The sequence below is a fragment of the Pleurodeles waltl genome, chromosome 6, assembly GCF_031143425.1.
Source record: "Pleurodeles waltl isolate 20211129_DDA chromosome 6, aPleWal1.hap1.20221129, whole genome shotgun sequence".
Classification (NCBI taxonomy): domain Eukaryota; kingdom Metazoa; phylum Chordata; class Amphibia; order Caudata; family Salamandridae; genus Pleurodeles; species Pleurodeles waltl.
In genome coordinates this window covers 749758640-749782623 of record NC_090445.1, presented here as the reverse complement: position 1 = coordinate 749782623, position 23984 = coordinate 749758640, and the positions used below count along the sequence as shown (strand labels likewise).

General features: G+C 44.2%; 1 protein-coding gene across 3 annotated transcripts in view; it reads left to right on the top strand.

The window, feature by feature from the left end:
- Positions 1-23984, top strand: part of VWA2 (von Willebrand factor A domain containing 2) — a 225181-nt gene that overhangs the window by 80767 nt on the left and 120430 nt on the right. For all 3 annotated transcript variants that reach the window (XM_069239310.1, XM_069239308.1, XM_069239309.1), the window contains one exon: positions 2875-3008. In XM_069239310.1, the coding sequence (XP_069095411.1) occupies positions 2875-3008 (134 nt within the window). The remainder of the gene's footprint in view (positions 1-2874; positions 3009-23984) is intronic.

Below are 23984 nucleotides of genomic sequence, written 5' to 3'. Positions count from 1 at the left end.
CATGGGACCCCTTCCCCCTTGTGAATGTCGCCATAAATATTTTTTCAGAGCTGGCAGTGGTCCAATGGCTACTGCCTACTCTGAAAAAACGAAACCAAATGGTTTCATTTTTTCTTTTGTATTGCAACTCGTTTTCCTTTAAGGAAAACGGGCTGCAATACAAAAAAAAAAAAAACTGCTTTATTAACAAAGCAGTCACAGACATGGAGGTCTGCTGTCTTCAGCAGGCCACCATCCCTGTGAGTGCAGGGAATCGCAAGGGGGTCGCACATTGCGACCCACCTCATTAATATTAATGAGGTGGGTCTTTGCAACCCCCTTGCAATTCGCAGGTGTCTGAGACACCATTCTGCATATGATTTTGCTACTTGGAAATTGCGAGTCGCACCAACTCGCAATTTCCGAGTCGCAAAATCAATTCTTCCTACATCTGGCCCGTGGTGCTGCATATGACTTGATCTTAAAACTACACATATCTGATGAGCACACAATGGCTCTTTCAAGGATAAAGCCAGCGGGACATTGTACCATGAAGGTGTAACCACCAAAAAGGTGCGCCAGACTTCCACAGGGGATGGATATCAATTTGAACCCAGCAGAGATTCTACTATCCGCTGCTTCATTGCCGGTTCCCAGTCTAGTATGGTGGTGCTGGTAAGGGAACATGCCAGTGATTTCAAACTCACTTGGGAGGGTCAAGGCCCATAAGAAACGAGTTAGGACACAAATCCAGGTCCTCGCAAGGAGCATCCACAAGGACAAGAGGAGCAGAAACTATCTTTCAAAGAGGTTATGAAGCCTTCTGTGCACTTTTTACACCTCACATCTGTACATCATCCAGTCCCTGTAGGAAAGGGACGAGTCATTGGGCTGAACCCTAGAGGAAGTGAATGTGGTTACTAGAGGGCAGGAGAACAGGAAACCTTCGCATATGTGCCCGGTCCTCTCACAGTCCTCAAGGATACAGCACATCCTCAAGGTATACACCAGTTGACCACATGTTTTCCTCCACGATCCTTATAAAAGTGAACCAAGAAAACCAGAGTGACTAGCACTAGCAGAATGAGTACAGCCTTTCCGACGCTGACATAGCTGGATAACAAGTGCAAACTATAGCATACAGCATGAAGTCAAGTCTGTATCCCTACAGAGAGAGAAACACACACATTGATGATCTCTAGTGAATTTACTCTAATATGGTAAATACAAAAAGCAAACATGAGTAAAACACACTTTAAAACGAGGCCTATGGTGAAGTGAGTGAATCATAGGTGGACCACAACCAAAGACAACTATTTTACATTTGTTTTTGTTTCTTTCTTGTTTTGGTACATTGCACCATCTTTCATGTAACAGTGCCCGTGTCCATTATGGCTTTGTTCACGCCTCATTAAAGCGCTTTGTCTTCTTTTGTCTTGCGTTTTCCTCTTCTATAGTTGCTTTGTGTCTATCACCTGGCATTGTGATTGTGCCAGAGGCAAAGAGAAGCGACACAGCTCCCTGTAATGACAGGCATTTCAAAAAAGCCGGATGCAACACAAAAGCCGGATTGCTATTGAAGAAGCTTGATGCACACAATACAGACATGGTAGATGGTGAATTACAACAAATAGTTAAAGAAGGCAGCAACGTGGAGGTGGTCATTCACCTACGAGCTTGTTCTCTTCTTGACGTGTTTTTTTCAGTTTTACCTCAGTATCACTGTTTTGCACAGGTCAGTATTAGCTTGCTGGTGGTACATCCCTACCCTACTATCTGGTACCTCGAGTATACTGAAGACACAGGGACTTTCCAAGCCAAGGTTTGAAGGTACTTGGGGGGAGAATGCCACAGTCGCCTTGATCTTTGTGTGCTCCACTCAATGCCCACCCACTGCTCCTCATAGACATCTCCACTTAGCGCAGCAATACCACCCCTTTTCTGGTGTACCCAATCAATTGCAGCCACAGACCAATGATACATCTAATTACAAATGAGGAGGATGCTCATTTTTGGCCTTTGATATTTTCGGCTTGTAATGAACATTTCGAGTCAGGTTTTTATAGCCTCATAGCCTTCACTTTTGTGAATCACTGTCTTGGCGACTTCAGAAACCATTACTATATCAGTGCCTTAATTCTGCTGAAAGACCTGTGTGCGGCTACATACACTCTGTCATTGTCTGTCAAACTTCAAGTGGGAGCTGTTCAGAAAAATCATTTTTTTTCTGGTCTTGTTGTAGTGATTGCCATCTCATGTTACTTTTCTTCAGTGGTGGTTATAATGGCTTGGACTACATATATTCGGGTTGCCATGTTCCTCATCCCTGGCCAGTGTTCACCTCTGACCTGGCTATCCCAGCTCTGATGTCCAGTATAGCTTTGGATTGGGTGAAACATACTTTTTTATATAAAACCTGTCATTGGTACAATAGCAGGAGGGGCATAGTTCTGCAGAGTATTACATGGAAATCTACCCCATAATGCACTTACATTTATTTTTGGAGCGCTGCCTAGTCAAGAATATAGGTAGATACATATAGAATGACGTCAGAAAAATGCTGCCAGGCTATTTCTTTCTCACTGTTCAGCTCTGCAGTGTAACATCATCTCCAGATGTGTCTTCCCTCTTTTACTATCATGTCTCTAGTCAAATGTGCCACTGTAGAACTGTGGCTAGCAAAGGTTCTCTGCATGGGATCAACAACTTGATGACCTCCCTTCTACCGACCTACAGAAACCCCAGTGTGTACATGTGTGGGGGATGGGGTGTCATCGGGGGAGAGGTGGCTTTGTTTGACTGTTCTTGGCTTGAACTAAAACCTCGCCCATGGTGGTGCTCTGGTGTTGTGGGCAGTCACCTGGTAAAGTGAATGTGTTTGACCATCTCTCCTAGTGATGCGATGCTCTGCCGCAGTGGATATCCTCTTCCTCCTGGATGGTTCCTACAGCATTGGCAAGGGCAGCTTTGAGCGCTCCAAGTACTTTGCCACCAAACTGTGTGACGCATTGGACATCAACCCAGACAGGGTGAGTAAGGGACTTATTTACTATATTAAGAGAAGAAACAGGGAAGTGCTTCAGCCAATTAAGACTCTGGATTTGCTGTTTTAAACCTCTCTGCCGTACATGCATAGAGGCATTGAGACATTCGCAGCACCTTTTCCAAGAAGGTCATAACTCCTCGTTTGGGATAATGTATACTGAGTGCCCAATGCATATTGTCCCATTATACTTTAAATTACGGATTACACCATGACCGTCTACAATCAGGCAAGCGGTGAATTCCTTTCGTAATTTTTTTTTCTAATTCATTATAAAGTTTACACCATAGAATAGTGTTCATGGCTTCCAAATGATGCAGCTTTGAAAAGAAAGAGCTTTAATTTAATTGGACAAAAAGCACAGCATGCGCAAACTGGTCTTTTGGTAAGTTTAGGAGGTAACATTCAAGGACTAAAAAAATGCCAACATGGCTGTAGTCATGCATAGTCTTAATTCTACTTCCTTTTGGATGAGGATACATTAAATTAGAAATGCCTACTTACATTAGTTATTAAGGCGACCATTACTCTAGAGACAAGGGAATGAGACTGCAATACTGAACACAATGAAAACAATAAGACATTGAGATAAACAAATGAACCTCAGTTGTACAACAGTGAATAGTGTTGGAAATCTTACATACCTGGAAACAGTGGGAACATCGCTCCTTCCTTCATGACAGACAAGAAAATACATTTCATATTTTTTATTTTTTATTTTTTTAATGGATTTTTCCTCAATTCTACAACACACACCACAACTTTACAGAGAGCGAGCAATGTTTCCTCAAACTCCTTCGTTCTGCTAGGCACATCCCCACTGTTCCATATTATCAAGTCTCCATTCGGTTCCTCTTGGCTATTTCATCCATTTGTCAATAGTAGGCCGTGAGTGGGCCCCAGATATCCTTGGGCCTGGAGGCCTGCGGAAAGCGTATAGTTCTAATTTTTCTTGGCAGTAGCACATATTTTTTAACTAAGTGTCCTCGGGGCTGCCCTGCTGTCCTAGTGAATAGCCACCCTCGTTTTTTCCCACAACAGTGCAATCACCACAGGTTTGCGGCAGCTATGCTGCAAGTTTCTCACTAAACCAAAAAGACACATTTTTGGCATGCACTCTACTTCCTCCAGTATAATTTCAGTGAGGGTTTTTGTTACTTGTACCAAAAAACAATATATTTTCCCATGTCACATGTAGAAAATCCGCCCCTGCCCCCCACACCTTAAACATTGATCATCATTTTGCAACCCATACCTACAGAGCTGCTCAGGTGTATAATATACTTGTTGTTGAAATTTGAAGTGTATGATGCGGAGGTTCCAATTGGGTGTGAGTGTACCAGTGAGGGCACAGCACAAACCCCAGCCCTCCGGGCTCAATGGGTCACTGAGCGCTGCGTTCCATTTTTGGAGTGCCGGCGATTCCGTCTCCAGAGTTTCACAGAGCGATATATTGTATAACCATGTGACCAGTTCCTTCCGGACAGTATTAGTGAGTATGTATTGTAGCACTTGAAGCGTGGGGGGTGGCGCTGGGAAGGTCGAGTAATAGTCCCTCATTGCCGACCGTAGCCTGTAATACATGAAGGCTAATAGCAGTGAAGGTGACTGGCCGCATGTGAGGGCTGTCCATTCTATAAAATGTTCCCCTGGGAACACATCTGCCATTGTGGTTATGTCTAGGGTTTTTTGGAGGTCAAGTGCCTGTTTTTCGTGTATTTCAGACAGATGCAGGTGATATTTTAGTGGGAGCGCTGGTAAAAATAACTGAAGTTTGCAGGCGTGGGCTCCCAGGGAGTGCCAGGCTGCTTGTGTACTTTCAACTGTATTGATCTCAGTTGTGTGATGTATCTGCCTTCCATGCGGGAGAAGTGCCTTGAGGGGTACAGCATCTGCAACATCCTGTTCAACTGCTATGTGTGGCATGTATATCTGGGGATGTAGCCAGTAGTGTCCGTATTGCTCCTGTGCGCCTAGATAGGACAGTTGCAAATCCTGTACCACGAAATCTCCATGTTGATATGGCAAGGTTAGTTTTTTTCACCCTATCCTTGGCTGTTTCCCAGCCCAGGCCAGTGCCAACATCTTAGAGGGTAGAGTCTTGAAAAAGTTTGTCTCTGTTGAATAGGTATATTGGTGAACAAGTATAGCAATCTATGAAGCACTACCATTTTAAGCAGAGCTACCCTATCGGCCAGCGATTGTAGTAGCCATATCTACCTAGAAATTTGATCATCTAGCCAATTCTACCTCCCTTTTTTGCCTTAATGACATTTGCGATAAAGACAAATAGGGGGTCATTACTACTCTTGCGTTCTTGAGACCGCCAAGGTCGTGGTGGCATTCGGACCGACAGCCACATTACAAACGTGGCGGTCTTCAAATAGGGGATCCCTGAAACCCCACTGCTTCATACAGGCCTCTACTTAATCTTCGTCCTTTAATAGGTATGTGGAGGTTTTTGGATTAGCCTTGATTTGAACATTAACTGACACAATGCCCAAGATTGATTAGTGCCTCAGTTGCCACAATCAATTACATGCACATCCCAAGAGTTAGACATTTTTCAGCCACTTGCAAGAAGGTGGACTCCAGAAGCCTCAATCGAAGTACTGCTTGGATATTCTCTCTCTTTTCCATTCCTTGTATGCAATTTTGGGCGCTCTGATAATACCCTATCCTGCATACTACGGTCTTCAAAAGACTAAAATAAATAGGTAAATACACTGCACTGTTGGCCGAGGTGTTGCAGGCAGAGCTGCTGTGGACCGCTGCATTATGAGTTAAAGGGACTCCCCGTAACCGAGTCGAAGCACTGCAAGGTATTGTGTGAACACCAGCTGGCCTTGTCCGGCATCAAGTGGTTAGATAAAGACATGCTTGTTTATGTAGAGCTTTTCAACGTCAGAAATGCAGATGGCGCTGCAGGAAACTTTTAGGTTTTCGAACAACCAGTAAAGTTGATGCAATGTTGATCACATTCTAGGCTAGCAGACTGTTTACTAATTTGCCCTGAAAAACATATGCTTTGCACGCTTCGCGCGTGAATGGTAAAGATCTGACCATGGATGGGTCCTGAACAATAGGTAAGTATTTTGTCTGAATAAATATTTCAGGTATGTATGCTTGTAAAACAGATATTTCATCGTTGTGTACAATATTTTTAAGTCGTATGTCCATGTTCAGGAGTAACAAAAGACGCACCACACTCCTTTAACCATCTGGTGACATCACAGGATGTGACATCAAAATGTATTAAAGTCTATTGACTTTAATAAATTGCAGCACCAAACCCTTCAGCCTCATGCATTCTGATGTCATTATAAAAGGTTACAGAACGACATAAACGGCAGGCATGTTGCGTTTGCAGGGTGGCACTGATTTTACTGTGAAATTATTCCTGTGACACTAGTTAATGTGCCACAGAATATCTGGCCATCAGCTCCTAGCTGATTCCTTTGGAGCGATAGGGAGTTTTCGCAGGAGAACGATGGAGGTTGTGCACATGGCTGCACTCCTTTGGGCCCTTACGAGCCAGTTTATGTGAACACTGAGGATCACGGGAGCATCCATGAGTTTGGATGATACTGACAGCGATTATGGTGTGGACCCTCGCTGGTGTCACCAGCTGGCGATATTTGTGACCCACAAGATTCCTTATGAATAGATGCTTCTGGGACGGCATACCGTTGTGGTTATAAAGTGTGTATACAAACATTTGCTGGCTATCAGGTCTCCTGTAAATAACTTTAAAAGCTGGCGGTCTCCGTGTAATCCATCAAACACCGACAATGGTTATTACACGCTTAGACGCGGAGTCTGTGCTGTAATCAGACGAGGGAAGTGTAGTTTGATGAGGGGTACTGTAATAGCATGGGGCGCGCAGAATTACACATCAGCGTAGAACGTGGCGGTGTAATCACTGGTGGTGAACGTTCTTCCTGGCTGCAGAGGGATAATCTGGGGACACGTGAAGGAAGTGGAGGGGGGATTAGAAGGCGGCGAACCAAGGGGCTCTTTAGGGCGTAGTTCGGGACATCACTTGTGAGGTAGATAGACCCGGCGCCTCAGAGGTGAACGTGATAGGAAACCTCATATGTGCCCATTGTCTCATGCATGGATAGAAAGGGGGAGCGAATGAGACCTGCCAATCAACCGGAAACAAGGGGGGCTTACCAGAGCTCTCAGGGCACTTTGTGTTTTTAATTGAAAACAGTACCTCAGAGTCCTCTGAGGGGCACATTTCACGCAGAGGGATTCGAAAAGTGTTTTACAAAGTGCTTTTATACAAACAAAGTCACCAGAAAACACTTTTCCAACCACATGAGCACCTTTACCCCATATCATTTTGCTATTTTGTCAGTGCGAGCACACACATGTCATAGTTCACTCGAACAAGGCCACTTAAACATACATACACAAACACACACATCTATCTATATGTTCAGGGCAGGCTTTAGGACTGGTGGCGCCCTGTGAGACAGTTTATTGTGGCGCCCCCACCCCATGACCTCTTCCTCGGTTTCACTCACTACCACCCAGCAAATGTGCCCCTCATCTCTCCATCGCTCCCCTTTCACATACATTCATGTGTTTTAAGGCACTTGTAAAGGCTACTTTACTAATCCAGTCAGCTAGCCACATAAAATAAAGGGGCATATTTAAGAGCCCCTAGCGCCAATCTAACGCCACATTAGCGGATTTTTTTTTAACGTTAATGTGGCATTAGAAGGCCAAAAACGCTGTGCTATATTTACAAAGTGGCGCAATGCATGCATTGCGACACTTTGTATCCCTTTGCGCTACATTATGCCTGCCCCGGGCATAACGTATGCAAAGGTGGCAATCCCCCGTTAGGGAGGGCACCAAAAAATGACACAAAGAAATCTTACAGATTTCTTTGTGTCATTTTTTCCCCTGAACTTTTAATGCCTGCTCAGAGCAGGCATTAAAAGGAGGCGCCTGTTGGTTACAGTGGGCCTCTGGGTGCTTTGCAGGATTAGCATCAACATTTTTTATGCTAATTCTGCAAAGCGCCGGACTAGTGTAAAAAATTCTGACACTAGTCCCCTAACTACCGCCATGTTGCACCATATTTCAAATATAGCATACACTTGGTGGTGTTAGGGGAGCTCTAAGGGGCACAAGAAAAGTGGTGCAGCACTGTGTGCAGCTCACTTTTTTCAAATATGCCCCACAGGGCATATTGAAGAGCCCCTAGTGCCATTCTAACGCCACATTAGTGTAATTTTTTAAAGCTAATGTGGCATTAGAAGGCCAAAAACGCTGCGCCATATTTACAAAGTGGTGCAATGCAGGCATTGGGCCACTTTGTAACCCTTTGCGGTGCATTATGCCTGCGCCAGGAATAATGTATGCAGAAGGGGCACCCCCCTGTTAGGGGGCCAAAAAAATGCTGCAAAGAAATCTGTTAGATTTCTTTGCGTTATTATTTTCCAGCACTTTTAACGCCTGCTCAGAGCAGGCATTAAAAGGAGGCTTCCATTGGTTACAATTGGCCTCTGGGTGCTTTGCAGCATTAGTGTCAACATTTTTGATGCTAATCCTGCAAAGCTCCAGACTTGCATAAAAAAGTCTGACGCTAGTCCCCTGACTACTGCCTTGGTGCACCGTATTTGAAATATGATGCACAAATGGTGGGGTCAAGGGGGCGCTAAGGGGAGCAAGGAAAGTGGCGCTGCACTATGTACAGCGCCACGTTTCTTAAATATGCCCCATAGTTCTGTTTTTTGCAGCAGGCATATTAACCCTCTATGCTACTTTATGTTGAGTCAAAGCTGCCACTAGGCAAATCTCCCATCTCTCTCCCTAGCAGGAACATTAATCACAAGGGGTATCTTGACATTTAAATGGTTTCTTGAATGCTAAATGCACAAGGAACTTTTCAGCAGGTGCTTTTGAATGCAAGTTTCTGAAGTTATTGCTAAATACAGCTCCCCCCCTTAGGCACCGCCCAAAAGCTGCCCCTGTAAATGTTTATTGGTTTAGTCATGTAAGCTGCAGGCCCTGCGCTGGAGTAGGCAGAGGAAAGAACTGACGTGACGCAGCAGACTATATTTTTGTTTACTAAATTCTTTAAAAAATGTGGACAGGTGCCCGAAGTAGGCGGGCGTTAATGATGACACAACCTGGCTGCTGCATTAGCCGATCAAAAGCAAGAACCTAGAAATATAATATGGACATAGAAATCAGACAAAAAGCTGTAGACAGGACGATCAACTGCAATGCCTTAAGGAAACATTAAGCCATCATGAATGAATCACTTGTTTAGAACTAACTATGAATTCTGTGTTGAATACAATTTTAATACAGTTCCCTGGTTTATTTTTTGATGTCGGAATGGCAGTTTAAAACTGCACATACAATGGGTCTGCAGTGGGTGGAACAATGAGTGCCACAGCCCATTTATAGCATTACGTTCAGAAGCCTTAAATGTTGTACCATGTACTGGGGACATTACCTCTGTTCACCAGGAGTAAAGTTCACACAGTCCTAGGGCCAACAAAAATTGGTTCAGCAAAACGAAGGCAAAAATTGGGGATGATCTTACAGAAAGAACAAATCTCCAACAACCGTTTGGCCATCTGAAGTATAATATGGGAAATGCATTAAAACATAAATTTCCTAGTTATAAAAGAATAAGAGGAAGTATGTAATATTTTATTTAATTGTTTTGTTTAACACTCTCTTTTGATGGAATCTACTCTGTAGTACTGCTCCAGATGACGAGGCAGATCAAAATTTAACCAATGGCCTTCTGTTTGGAACCAGGGGACCAACCTGTAGTTTATCTCCTGGGACTAGATTATGGAAGTGCCCTGGGGGTGCAGCAGGCCCTAGCACCCCAGGGGCACTTCCTTGTTACATAAGATAATTGTTTGGCCCCTTGTGTAATACCCCTAGTGCTTTAAGTGGGACTCTCCCACAGGATCTTGGACCCCAGCAGTAATTTAAAACGGATATTGAAAAGGGTCCCAATTAGGCCCTATATTCATGTCCTTAACGTTATTGGTAAAAACACTGGCGAATTATGAACCATTAATGTAAAAAAATTAAGGTAATCCATGTCAGTAATTTAGTTCCTGTTCATATTTGACTTTTTACTTCATCTGGCACTCCCTTAGAGTGCTAACTGTTTCCAGGATGTAGTGTTTTTGTATTTTTACGAATAGCATATTACTCGCATATAGCACAATTTTGAACTGAGTTGTCTCTGGTGTTTATACGTAGCCATGATTGAGAGAGCTGGAATTGAGGCTGAAGGCACTGCAAGTTTCTCACAGTGCCTGCCAATGGTTCCAAAACATATTCAGGATACATGGTTATTCAATCCTTCCCTCCTTTACAGAGCACAGAGAGGCAACCATTAACAAATCCAATAGTCCTCGTTAGTTTTAGATGCATGCCTGTTGTTGTATTATATGTATCTGGATGCTATGACAGAAATCTCAGAGAAACATTGTTGGAAATGCCCCTTTCTGCAGGAATATCCCCAAACATTTTGCCTTTCTCCTCCTATTTTTCCTGACCATCTTTTTGTTGGCCTTAGGACTCTGATCACTTTACCACTGCTAACCAGTGCTAAACTGCATGTACATTTCCCCCACAAAACATGGTAACATTGGTGTATCAACAATTGGTATATTTAATTTACATGTAAGTCCCTTGTAAAGTGGTATACCATATACCCAGGGCCTGTACATTGAATTCTAGTAGTGGGCCTGCAGCAGTGATTGATTATGCCAACCACTTAAGTAGCCCTGTAAACATCTCAGGCCTGCCACTGCAGAGCCTGTGTGTGCAGTCTCACTGGCACCCCAACTTGGCATTTAAAACCTCTTGCCAAGCCTTCAACTACCATTTCCTTAAATATGTCACCCCTAAAGTAGGCCCTAGGTAACCCATAGGGTAAGGTGTCATAAGCAAAAGGCAGGGCATTTACTTTTACCTTTTTCATGTCCTGGTAATGAAAAACTCCTAAAGTCGTTTTGCATTACTGTGAGGCCTGCCTCTCTCATAGGCCAGCATTGGGAGTTCCTTATAATACATTTAAGCTGTAATTCTGGATCTGAGAGGAGTACCTGTGTCATGTTTAGTACCATTGGAATGGTAGTAATGAACCCTCTTTGCTGGTAAAGTCAGATTTATTATTACTATTTTAGAATTGCCACTTTTAGAAAGTGAACATTTTTCTGCACTCACTGTCCTGTGTGCCCCAGCCTGTCTCCAGTACACATCTGGCATGATATAGGTGACAGCTATCCTTGTGCATTCCCTTCAGACACCCACAACACAGGATACTTAGCTACATCTGCATGCATCTTCATACTGATGGGTCTTCTTGGGGAGGAGATTGGGAAGGACTCACACACCTCAAAGGGTAATGACCAGAGTCTACACAAAGGGGCTGCTTACCTCCCACTGATAGTCTGGAGCTGTGGCTGACCTGAAATGGGGACCTGGGCACTCCATAAAAACTTTGCTGTCACCCCCCACATCAAAGGCAATTTCTAGTGTAAGTACTGTGTCCCTGACCCACAAAAATCAGTACACTTCTGGACTCAAGAAGACGCTGCTGGAGTAGAGACTGCTGTGTGTCAGGATAGCCACTCTGCCATGATTGACTGCTCTCAGGACCTGCTGCCCTGCTTTGCTGTGCCACCCTGCTGCCTGCCAATCTCTGCCCGGTAACACATGACTCATTCTTCAACCCCAGAGTGAACCAATCGGCTTCTACTTTCCTTTACCGCTCGCTGCTTCTTCTCAACATGAGCGGCTTTGCCAAACTTTGACGCTCACACCTTTGAACTGCCTGAAGTGGCCCTGCTTTCCTTTGCTGCTTGCTACTTCCCTTCAACATGAGCAGCTTTGCCAGACTTCGCTGCTCGCACCTGTGAAATACCTGGAGTGGCCCTGCTTCTCCTTGCTGCTCAATCCTTTCAAGTCAACCTGAGCTGCTTTTCCAACACAAGACTCATTCTCCAAACCCAGAGTGACCTTAGTGGCTTCTGCTTTCCTTTACCACTCACTACTTTCCCTCAACACGAGCAGCCTTGCCAAACTTAGCCTCTCGCATTTGTGAATTACCCCGAGCACCCCCACTTTCCTTTGCTGCTCGCTACTTTCCCTCAACACGAGTGGCTTTGCCAGACTTTGCTGCTCGCTCTTGTGAACTGTCCGAAGCACCCCTGCTTTCCTTCTGGCGCTCGCTACTTTCAAGGCAGCCTGAGCGGCTTTGCCAAACGGTGCCGTGCACACTTGTGAACCGTCTGGAGTGGCCTTGCTTTTCTTTTGCCACTCACTGCCTTCAAGTAGATACGAGTGGCTCTTCTAAACTGTGCCGCCCACTGCTTACATTCAACCCGCGTGACCTGGCCCAGCTTAGCAGCGCACTAGTCCCCAAGAGAAGTGCAACCAGGACAGTATTGGAGTCCATAAAGATATCGGGCACCCTTGCAGAGGAGCCCCTTTGACCCCCCCTTTGTTCTCTACATTTGTTCGGCAACCTTCTTTATTCTCTGATCCTGCACAGTAAATATTGTGCTATTGACAAATTGGATCTGTATAGTGTTGAACCTAAAATTAACCATATAAACAAGCTTTATTTTTCTACGTCTGTGTGGGGTCTCTTTTTGTGGTGTACCTCCTATGATTATAGTGTGTGGTGCACAAATACTTTACACATTGCCTTCTAAGGTAGGTCTGCCTGCTCTGCACCAAGCTACCAGAGGGTGAGCACAGGCTAAGTTAAGTTGTGTAATTGACTTGCCCTAACCAGGATTGTGGTCCCTACTTGGACAGGGTGCATACTTCTGCCAACTAGAGACTCAATTTCTAACAAACACTATAATACAAGGTGGGTGGCACGCTGTGGAACTCACTGAAATTTTGTTTGTGTTTAAGCTACACCTTTAATTACATAGGCCATGTCCCATTTGGAAACACCCCACACTTTTTCCATCCCACTTAAATTCCTGAATACCCCTCCATTGTGTGCAAAAGGTGCACCTTAGTGATATCAAGGCAACATTCACTCATTTACATGGGGGACTGTCTTTGTCCTTGCTCCCCTGCCATATTACTGAGTCATGCTCAGGCACACTGTGAGCCATCAAGTCAGACATTAAACTTGGCTCTGGATGCTAGGGCTGGATTGGGAATAGAAAGTTGCCCTGGAAAGTTTTGTTGAGCCACCCCATCAACATATATGCAGAAAATAAAAGTACATGTGTTATGAGCCCTGCTAACCAATGGCACTACAGTTGCACCTCCAGTGGAAAGAAGCCTGGTGAAGAGCTCGACCCCATCTCCCTAGTTCTCATCTGTCTCTGTTGGCGTGTGTACTCATTTAAAAAAAAAATAAGGGCTGACCTGTCTGTCTGGAGTGACATGCTCTCCACAGTCCTTGTTTCTGCCATCTTCGTGCTGACCCTGATAGGTTACAGCAATGGGATTTTAGGGGGCAGCTGACCTTAGGAAAGTGCGCTCCTCAGGGTTTTTGGGAGAGGGTGCTTTGCATGATGCCGGCCCTCCCCCTTTTTTGGTTTGGACTATGTGAGAGCCCAATGTAGCCCAACTTAGTTATTTAATGGGCTATTTTGGGGCTCCTAGGCACCATTTTAGGCTTCAGGTAACCTGGTGGCTGGCGTCTGGGAGCTATGGTAGAATTCTTTTCCCCAAGCGTCCGTATCTCTATTTAGTTAGTTAGAGTTTTTTCTGTTTAAGAAAGTTCTTATTTTGTGGGGCCCTTTTGTTGGGACAGAAGCTTGTGTTAATTCAAAATGTTGTTGCTTTAGATCAGTGCTTAGTGGTGGCCTGGAAAGTTTTTCAGGAGTTTACAGAATCAGGAGTGGTACTGGCATTGGTGAAACACGGGGAAAGGTAGGGTAGGCATGAAGTTAAAGGAAGTTTGAGGTTAACATGTTTAATTGTTTAGAAGTTTATATTGGCACATAGAATGGAAAAAGGTTAAGGTAAAAGGATTGAAATGCGCTTCAATAGCAATGTAATGCTCGTGGGTTGGATATTGTGGGTGGGTCAGTAGGGGTGGCGGTCGGACATTGAATAGTTAATTGGATGCTTAGTGAAGTGGGAGTTTTGTAAGGCAGTTTGCCAAGGTATTTGATGTTAATGTTTTAATAAAGCAGCCTTTTTCACACTTTACAAGATGGTCAGTGTTCTGTTCTATGCCCATATCTTCCAATTTTGGTGTTTTTTTCAGCATACGTGCTGGTAAAGTTGGCTGCATAAAAAAAAAGAGGACATGCAGCAACAAGATTCTAAAGATAGTACACCATTGTTTTATTTTAGTAATTGTTTTTTTTTCTTCTGCGACCTTTTCAGACTGAAACTGCCTCTGAGGGCTGAAATCGGTTGCATATAGTGCTTACTACGTTTGTATGGGTCACTGAAGTGATTGCCAATATGGGTAGCATGCTACACTATAGTGTACCCATTGCGTCTGTTCACACTGAGCGAGTGCTTCCATTTATCGTTGCTCCCCATACCTCTTTGGAAAGTTAGAGTGTTACATACTTCCATGTAGAGTGAGTACCCTTGCCCAGAGTCGGACTGGCCTATATGGCAATCAGGCCGTGCCCAAAGGGCTGGAGCAACAGGTCATTGTGAGAGCTGCTTTTTTGTCTGTTTTATGGTCTGCTGGGCTGGTTTTTACTGTTGATTGCCCTGATATAAAAACAAACATTGCCTGCAACCAGCTGAAACCCATGCAGTCGTTCATGCCTTGCAAAACACTGAAACAGCGTGCCTTTACAACTTCAAAAGTGCTCCAATTTGCAAACATGGGTCACTTTTTTTTAAACTAAATTCACTTATGGTGGTCACTCTTATTCTGGTTCCCAGACCTATTTTCTGCCCCTGTACAACCCTGCCTGTGCCTCCAAACATATTGAGCGATTTGTACCTCTACGTACATGAGAATTCTTACGTGTGTGTACAGGAAGTATCTGGTTATGACTGTTCTGTACCTCTGTGTGAACACCAAGGATACCTCATTATACTATAGAAGCCTTCCACCTTTCTCTGTGTGCGATGAGTGCCATGTACCCGTTTTGACATATGTGGCCCATTCCTTGTGTACTCTGTACCTCCGTGCGTCTTTGCTACTGTGCACATATGCCTTTCTTCTGTGCACAATTAGCACCATGTATCTCTGTAAACAGCAAGTGCCTTATACCTCTGAATACATAAGATCTTTCTATTTGTTTAGGTTGAGTGTAAGCATACGGCCTCTTGTATACTTTTAGTATGCTTACTTCTGTGGGCTTCAAGCCATTTCATTTGTTAGTTTCAGTGTCATTTAAAAATCCTTGCTTGCTAGTGGTCAGTCATGCCTCTTTGTCCCTCCTTTTTCTCATTGGGAGTAGGGACTAACTACTGTATAATTACGCTTTGTCCTATTTATCTGTTCTTTGGGGGACTTTTTTCCCCAGTTTCCTGCTCCTGTTCGGCAAAGCTTCCCTTTTCATTTGCAGAGCATTCTTGCTCTCAGCTAACAAAACCATGTTGTTCCTGCTTACATTTTGCATGCTTTACTTAATCTAGCACTCTCTGAGTGTTTGCTTTTTCCAAGATGTTGCTACTTATTTCTTTCAGTCAGTATATTACTCTTGTCTCCCCTCCTTCAAAACCTAAATACACAGCGTAAAACTTTTCGCAAAATAGGCGCTGCACTTCACTTTTCAGCACGGTGCCTGAAAGTCATTGGGTATGTGTGGAATTCAAGATTGCAGGGTGCAGTACTTTATGTGCCACAAGAGGTCCCAAGGGACACCCAGGGACAGCCTGTGGTACAGCAGCCTTTCCCTGCTTCATGCACATTAGAACGACAAATATTGGAGGTTTTTTTCCAGTCACCATATTTTAAGTGTAAAAGCATTAACGTAACCATGCTCTTCCTGATTACATTTCACATGCTTTAGTTAATCTTGTTTCTTTGGTCCATGCTGTCCAAAGCGTTCCCACTGTAATTAATGCTCTCTGTCAACAGATGTCTCAAATGTGGCATAACACCAAAGCTGCTCCCTTAGTAACTGGGGAACACGTTTCAAATATCGGCGTTGGTTCACCATCCTGTTTTTTCTAGGCAATTCATTTAATCTCCCCATGTCCCCCAAAAAAGGAATCTGCACTTTTGTAACATAATTGGTGCTCCTCTAAAGTGCTTCAGTGCCTGGGAGTGAGTTTGCGCTATATAAGACTGCAAAATAACCGCAGTGATGTTGGAGAAGATTTTAAGCCATAAGTTGTCCAGCACCAATAATTCACATAGATGCTGAGCTTGAAGTCGCTTTAAAATGTATACCCCGCCATCCTTTGTGGCATGGAAAAGTGCTTTCAGTCGGGTATGGTTCTGTCTATCGGATTTCACTATGAATCCACACACAGGCAAAAACATGTCCACACTCTCTCCCTCTTTGTTTGGAAAGACTTAAAAAATGTTGGTCATTTCACAAAGTACTGTGCTTTATCCCACTTACTACAACTACAAAACTGCATTCCTCTCTCTTTCCCCTGCCCCTTAAGCCCCTCTCGTACGCCGTGCTTACCATATAATAGTATGATTCAGTCACTGAAAGAGTGGGATGAAAAAGTGTGTTGACCCAGATTACCACTTGTCATGTCGACTTAAAAGCCGCCTCTCCAGTTCCAAATTCTCAGTAACAGCAGCGAGGAAATGTCATCCATCATGGCTCAATTTTGCCCAATGTAAAGCTCCACGTCTGAAGTATACTCTTTAGCGAACGCTTTTTTAGGAGAAGAACCATTTCATACTCTTCCAGCTACTGACAACTGCAGCCTAATCCACTTCCCTACTTGGGAAACCACATTAATCATACTTTTGCCCTAGTTCTCCCGTGCGGCATCTTAAATATTTTGAGGGCCCTGGGCCAAACGTACTTTGGGTGCTGCTGATCGTAACACATTTAAATTTATGCTCCAGTTCCAGCTCTTTCTCGCTCTCTTTGGCCAGCGATACACAAGCACACTCGTCCAAATTCTTAATGCTTTTACTTCTAATATTCAGGCATAGTGATGTGTGTTTTCAATACTTGTAACACAGCAGCAGCTCACTAATATTACTACAAATAATCTCAGTGACACCCTCCCATTCATTTCTCATATGTGAGGTCCTGTTTTGGTGTTAAATAACCTTTTTTTATGGATGCTGCATGAAACAAACACAACATTTCTTTGAAAATGTCAGTAACAGTCCCTCACACATCACTCACATTAAAAATAAATTATAAGAAAGTGGTACTAAAAACAATCTGAAAAATGTTCAAGGACATCAGGCAAGACTCTGCAGTAAATGGAAGTGCTTTAGTTATATGAAGGGCCACTGGAATTATGTGGCAGAGGGGATCAAATTATGTGGCAAGGCTGAACAATTTATGTTGCAAGAAAAGTTCAGTTATGCATTTGCAATGCCCATAGCTCTAACTCAAGCTAATGCAAGACCTAGTGCATTGCAAATGCGTGTTAAATATTGGGAGTGCCTGCACCTTTGTGTGCAGCAAGAGTCTGGCTATATACAGAGGGACCACCTTCCTCCTCTGTGTACAGTGGGTTCTTGGTGTACAGTGAGTGTGTCTGCTTCTGTGTATATGTAACCCCAGATCTGTGCATGTTGTACCGGTGAGTGACTTATACCTATTTACATGTTTTGTATTACATTCTAGATTGTCTACAGGGCTTTACTACATCTTGCCACAGTGAGCACCGTGTACCAGTCTGCTTAAGGAGTGCCCAGCTACCCCACCGTATATGTGCCCTGTCCTTTGTTTACAGTGTGCGCCCTGTACACAAGCACACTGTATCTCTGTGCACTTGTGTGGCCTGTCCACTGCGCAGAGCAAGGGCCCTGTTCCTCTCTGTACAGTGAGTGTCCGGTACTTGTGTGTACATGGGTGCCCTGTTCAGTTGATTGTCTACACCTCTGGGACATCACTGACCAGATTTCTTTGAGATTTCGTGTGGCATTCTTATACCAGCCTAAAGGCCACTAAACTCCTGGTATCCATTTCTACTGCACTGCAGCCACCTAATTACATGTTGCGCACTGCGCATGTTCTGTAGGGTGCAGTAAGTCCAAGCCCGCCACAACCTAATATTTGACTTCTCCTTTGTTCTCCCTTTGACGGTCTATGATGCTTCACTGCCCCTCCTGCACCGTTCTTGCCTTTTCCCCTTCACACAGCCCTTACTCCTTTCATCCATGTGTGCTCTCACCCAACCATTCATCCATGGAAGGTACAACCCTTTTGGGTTCTAATAGGTATAGGAGGTGCTCTTAAATTGCCATAATTATCTTTCCGCTGGTTGCAAGTGGTAGTTACTTCCAGAGTGATAGCGACGGATACCACCACGGCTTCCATACGTTTACTTTACGCTGTCTGTGGTTTGGTGCTGATGACAGACAGGAAACGCTCCACTTGTGTTATTAACATGACAACGCAGGCATCCCCCTTGTACCATCACGTCCACAAAGGGCTGGTCGCAGCGGAAATATTTCCATATGCCTTCCTTTTTTTCTGGAAGCAGTTGTCCCAGAGACCGGTGTTTCAAGGAAATCTGCAATTATTGTGAGTGTTTGACATTTCTGCGGACCCCAGAGCAGGTTTTGTCAGCCAGTTGTTGCTGTCCAAGGCCCCCCTTTGTATGACTAAAGCCCAGGTTCAGGAGCAAGAGCTCCTAAGAGCATGCCCCGGGAGCCCTCCCTTTAAGATAGGATTATCTTGTCCTAAATCACTCCAGCCCATGCCATGTCATTCCCAAGCCTCACCTGTTGGGCTTTTGGCATTCTGTGTGAAGGCACCAGGCGAGGCCCACTTTGTGAAAATCTTTGTCCCACGGCACGTGTGGCGTGACCTCCTCCGTCCCTGCAGGCACAGGCTCCCACTGGCTAGAGTGGGTCAGTGAAGCTATTTAGTATATTGTTTTCATTGTAAGGCCTAGAAAAACCCCTTCCAAATCTATGTGCCAAGAAGAACTTTATAGCCTACAATTTACAAACCGTGGTCTTGAAGCGTTTTCCTTCCGAGATGTAAAATAATCTATTATACATAGCGCTCCAAAAAGACTTCTTTTCTCATATTTAAATCCTAATTATTGAGAGGAAGATAAACACTTTGTTGAGGGCTTAAGGGAATTTTTTCTAGGAAACCTTGATAGATCTGATATACAGTAGTGCTTTTCAATCGGTTAAATAATTATATGCAACTTAAAACATTGCAAAAAAGCCGAAAGTTTCCAATGAGATAGGAAGGGCAAGTACGTCCTAAAAGACCAAAATCTTTGTCACATATTGATTATTTCCTATGATAAACGTATTATGATTAATACAAAAAAAGCACTGCAAGTGGTAGAGAAGAAGCTTTCATGGAACTTTGGAGTGTGGGGTATATACATGTCCAAAAATACTCATACTACTGTAAAAGAAAAATGCAATCCTAGGCAGTGCTTAATTTGTAAATAAAAAGGTGCTGGTGCCCAAAGCCCTCTTCTTAAACACGTGGCTACTGCAATTAAATGTGTAAACATGGAATACTGAGGCGGCGTAATCCTGAAGCCATCTCGGGCCTCTTCAATCCATAGAAAGCCACTCCCTGCCCCTCCAGCTCACTCTTCCAGCTTTCTACTTTCTCACTTTGTGACTCTTTTTGGTTTCTCCCTTCATCCGTCTTTCCCATATGTGTCTTTTGCTCACAGCAAATGCTTTAGGCCGGAGAATGAGCACCGGAAACAACAAGCACAAATTAAGCACTGCTCCTAGGGCTAGCCCATCAAGTCTAAGATACGTTCAATTCAAAATAACAAAATAGCAAGCCAAAATAATACAATTGCTCAGGACTTCCACCCTTAAACAATTAGAGCATCTAATTCTAAAATCCATACATTAGTTTGTTATATTATTTATGCAATATTTCTCAATACAAGCAAATGGAAGCAGAAGCACGTCAGAGAATTAAACGAAAGTGACATCAACTAATGAGAAATGCCAAGCCCTTCTCATAAGAAAGAATTTGAGAAGACATTGACAACCTGATATAGAAGGCATAGACTGAAGTCGACTACACTATTTTCTAAAAATCTCACTTCGTTGTGCCAATCCTCGGAGAAAAGCCAGACTTACTGCACCCTACAGAAAATGTGCAGTGCACAACATGAAATTAGATGGCTGCAGTGCAGTAGAAATGAATACCAGGAGTTTAGTGGCCTTTAGGCTGGTATAAGAATGTCACGCAATTTAATAATAAAATGTAATGGTACAATGGTACATGTTAAGGCACACATGAGCATTTGAATTTTTGTAATGCACAGACTTGCATTAAGGCAAAGGTAAGTAAATCTAACTTTGTAATGAATCCTATCTCTTTTTAACCCCTTCGCTGCCAGGCCTTTTCCCCCTCCTGTGCCGGGCCTTTTTTTGCCTATTTGGGGCAGTTCGCGCTTAGGCCCTCATAACTTTTTGTCCACATAAGCTAACCAAGCCAAATTTGCGTCCTTTTTTTCCAACATCCTAGGGATTCTAGAGGTACCCAGACTTTGTGGGTTCCCCTGAAGGAGGCCAAGAAATTGGCCAAAATACAGTGAAAATTTCGTTTTTTTCAAAAAAATTGGAAAAAGTGGCTGCAGAAGAAGGCTTGTGGTTTTTCCCCTGAAAATGGCATCAACAAAGGGTTTGCGGTGCTAAACTCAGCAGCTTCCCAGCTTTCAGGAACAGGCAGACTTGAATCAGAAAACCTAATTTTTCAACACAATTTTGGCATTTTACTGGGGCATACCCCATTTGTGCAATTTTTTGTGCTTTCAGCCTCCTTCCAGTCAGTGACAGGAATGGTCATGAAACCAATGCTGGATCCCAGAAACCTAAACATTTCTGAAAAGTAGACAAAATTCTGAATTCAGCAAGGGGTCATTTGTGTAGATCCTACAAGGGTTTCCTACAGAAAATAACAGCTGAAAAAGAAAAATATTGAAATTGAGGTGAAAAAACCATCAATTTTTCTCTACGTTTTACTCTGTAACTTTTCCCTGCAATGTCAGATTATCGAAAGCAATATACCGTTACGTCTGCTGGACTCCTCTGGTTGGGGGGATATATAGGGTTTGTAGGTTCATCAAGAACCCGAGGAACCCAGAGCCAATAAATGAGCTGCACCCTGCAGTGCGTTTTCATTCTATACCGGGTATACAGCAATTCATTTGCTGAAATATAAGGAGTAAAAAATTGCTATCAAGAAAACCTTTGCATTTCCAAAAAGGGCACAAGATAAGGTGTTGAGGAGCAGTGGTTATTTGCACATCTCTGAATTCCGGGGTGACCATAGTAGCACGTGAATTACAGGGAATTTCTCAAATAGATGTCTTTTTTACACACACTCCTATATTTGGAAGGAAAAAATGTAGAGAAAGACAAGGGGCAATAGTACTTGTTTTGCTAATCTATGTTCCCCCAAGTCTCCCGATAAAAATGGTACCTCACTTGTGTGGGTAGGCCTAGCACCCGCGACAGGATATGCCCCAAAACACAACGTGGACACATCACAGAAAACAGAGCTGTTTTTAGCAAAGTGACTACCTGTAGATTTTGGCCTCTAGCTCAGCCGCCACCTAGGGAAACCTACCAAACCTGTGCATTTCTGAAAACTAGAGACCTAGGGGAATCCAAGGAGGGGTGACTTGTGTGGCTCGGACCAGGTTCTGTTACCCAGAATCCTTTGCAAACCTCAAAATTTGGCTAAAAAAACACATGTTCCTCACATTTCTGTGGCAGAAAGTTCTGGAATCTGAGAGGAGCCACAAATTTCCTTCCACCCAGCGTTCCCCCACGTCTCCCGATAAAAATGATACCTCACTTGTGTGGGTAGGCCTAGCGCCCGCGACAGGATATGCCCCAAAACACAACGTGGACATATCACAGAAAACAGAGCTGTTTTTAGCAAAGTGACTACCTGTAGATTTTGGCCTCTAGCTCAGCCGCCACCTAGGGAAACCTACCAAACCTGTGCATTTCTGAAAACTAGAGACCTAGGGGAATCCAAGGAGGGGTGACTTGTGTGGCTCGGACCAGGTTCTGTTACCCAGAATCCTTTGCAAACCTCAAAATTTGGCTAAAAAAACACATGTTCCTCACATTTCTGTGGCAGAAAGTTCTGGAATCTGAGAGGAGCCACAAATTTCCTTCCACCCAGCGTTCCCCCACGTCTCCCGATAAAAATGATACCTCACTTGTGTGGGTAGGCCTAGCGCCCGCGACAGGATATGCCCCAAAACACAACGTGGACATATCACAGAAAACAGAGCTGTTTTTAGCAAAGTGACTACCTGTAGATTTTGGCCTCTAGCTCAGCCGCCACCTAGGGAAACCTACCAAACCTGTGCATTTCTGAAAACTAGAGACCTAGGGGAATCCAAGGAGGGGTGACTTGCGGGGCTCGGACCAGGTTCTGTTACCCAGAATCCTTTGCAAACCTCAAAATTTGGCTAAAAAAACACATGGTCCTCACATTTCTGTGGCAGAAAGTTCTGGAATCTGAGAGGAGCCACAAATTTCCTTCCACCCAGCGTTCCCCCACGTCTCCCGATAAAAATGATACCTCACTTGTGTGGGTAGGCCTAGCGCCCGCGACAGGATATGCCCCAAAACACAACGTGGACATATCACAGAAAACAGAGCTGTTTTTAGCAAAGTGACTACCTGTAGATTTTGGCCTCTAGCTCAGCCGCCACCTAGGGAAACCTACCAAACCTGTGCATTTCTGAAAACTAGAGACCTAGGGGAATCCAAGGAGGGGTGACTTGCGGGGCTCGGACCAGGTTCTGTTACCCAGAATCCTTTGCAAATCTCAAAATTTGGCTAAAAAAACACATGTTCCTCACATTTCTGTGGCAGAAAGTTCTGGAATCTGAGAGGAGCCACAAATTTCCTTCCACCCAGCGTTCCCCCACGTCTCCCGATAAAAATGATACCTCACTTGTGTGGGTAGGCCTAGCGCCCGTGACAGGATATGCCCCAAAACACAACGTGGACATATCACAGAAAACAGAGCTGTTTTTAGCAAAGTGACTACCTGTAGATTTTGGCCTCTAGCTCAGCCGCCACCTAGGGAAACCTACCAAACCTGTGCATTTCTGAAAACTAGAGACCTAGGGGAATCCAAGGAGGGGTGACTTGCGGGGCTCGGACCAGGTTCTGTTACCCAGAATCCTTTGCAAATCTCAAAATTTGGCTAAAAAAACACATGTTCCTCACATTTCTGTGGCAGAAAGTTCTGGAATCTGAGAGGAGCCACAAATTTCCTTCCACCCAGCATTCCCCCACGTCTCCCGATAAAAATGATACCTCACTTGTGTGGGTAGGCCTAGCGCCCGCGACAGGATATGCCCCAAAACACAACGTGGACATATCACAGAAAACAGAGCTGTTTTTAGCAAAGTGACTACCTGTAGATTTTGGCCTCTAGCTCAGCCGCCACCTAGGGAAACCTACCAAACCTGTGCATTTCTGAAAACTAGAGACCTAGGGGAATCCAAGGAGGGGTGACTTGCGGGGCTCGGACCAGGTTCTGTTACCCAGAATCCTTTGCAAATCTCAAAATTTGGCTAAAAAAACACATGTTCCTCACATTTCTGTGGCAGAAAGTTCTGGAATCTGAGAGGAGCCACAAATTTCCTTCCACCCAGCGTTCCCCCACGTCTCCCGATAAAAATGATACCTCACTTGTGTGGGTAGGCCTAGCGCCCGCGACAGGATATGCCCCAAAACACAATGTGGACACATCACAGAAAACAGAGCTGTTTTTAGCAAAGTGACTACCTGTAGATTTTGGCCTCTAGCTCAGCCGGCACCTAGGGAAACCTACCAAACCTGTGCATTTCTGAAAACTAGAGACCTAGGGGAATCCAAGGAGGGGTG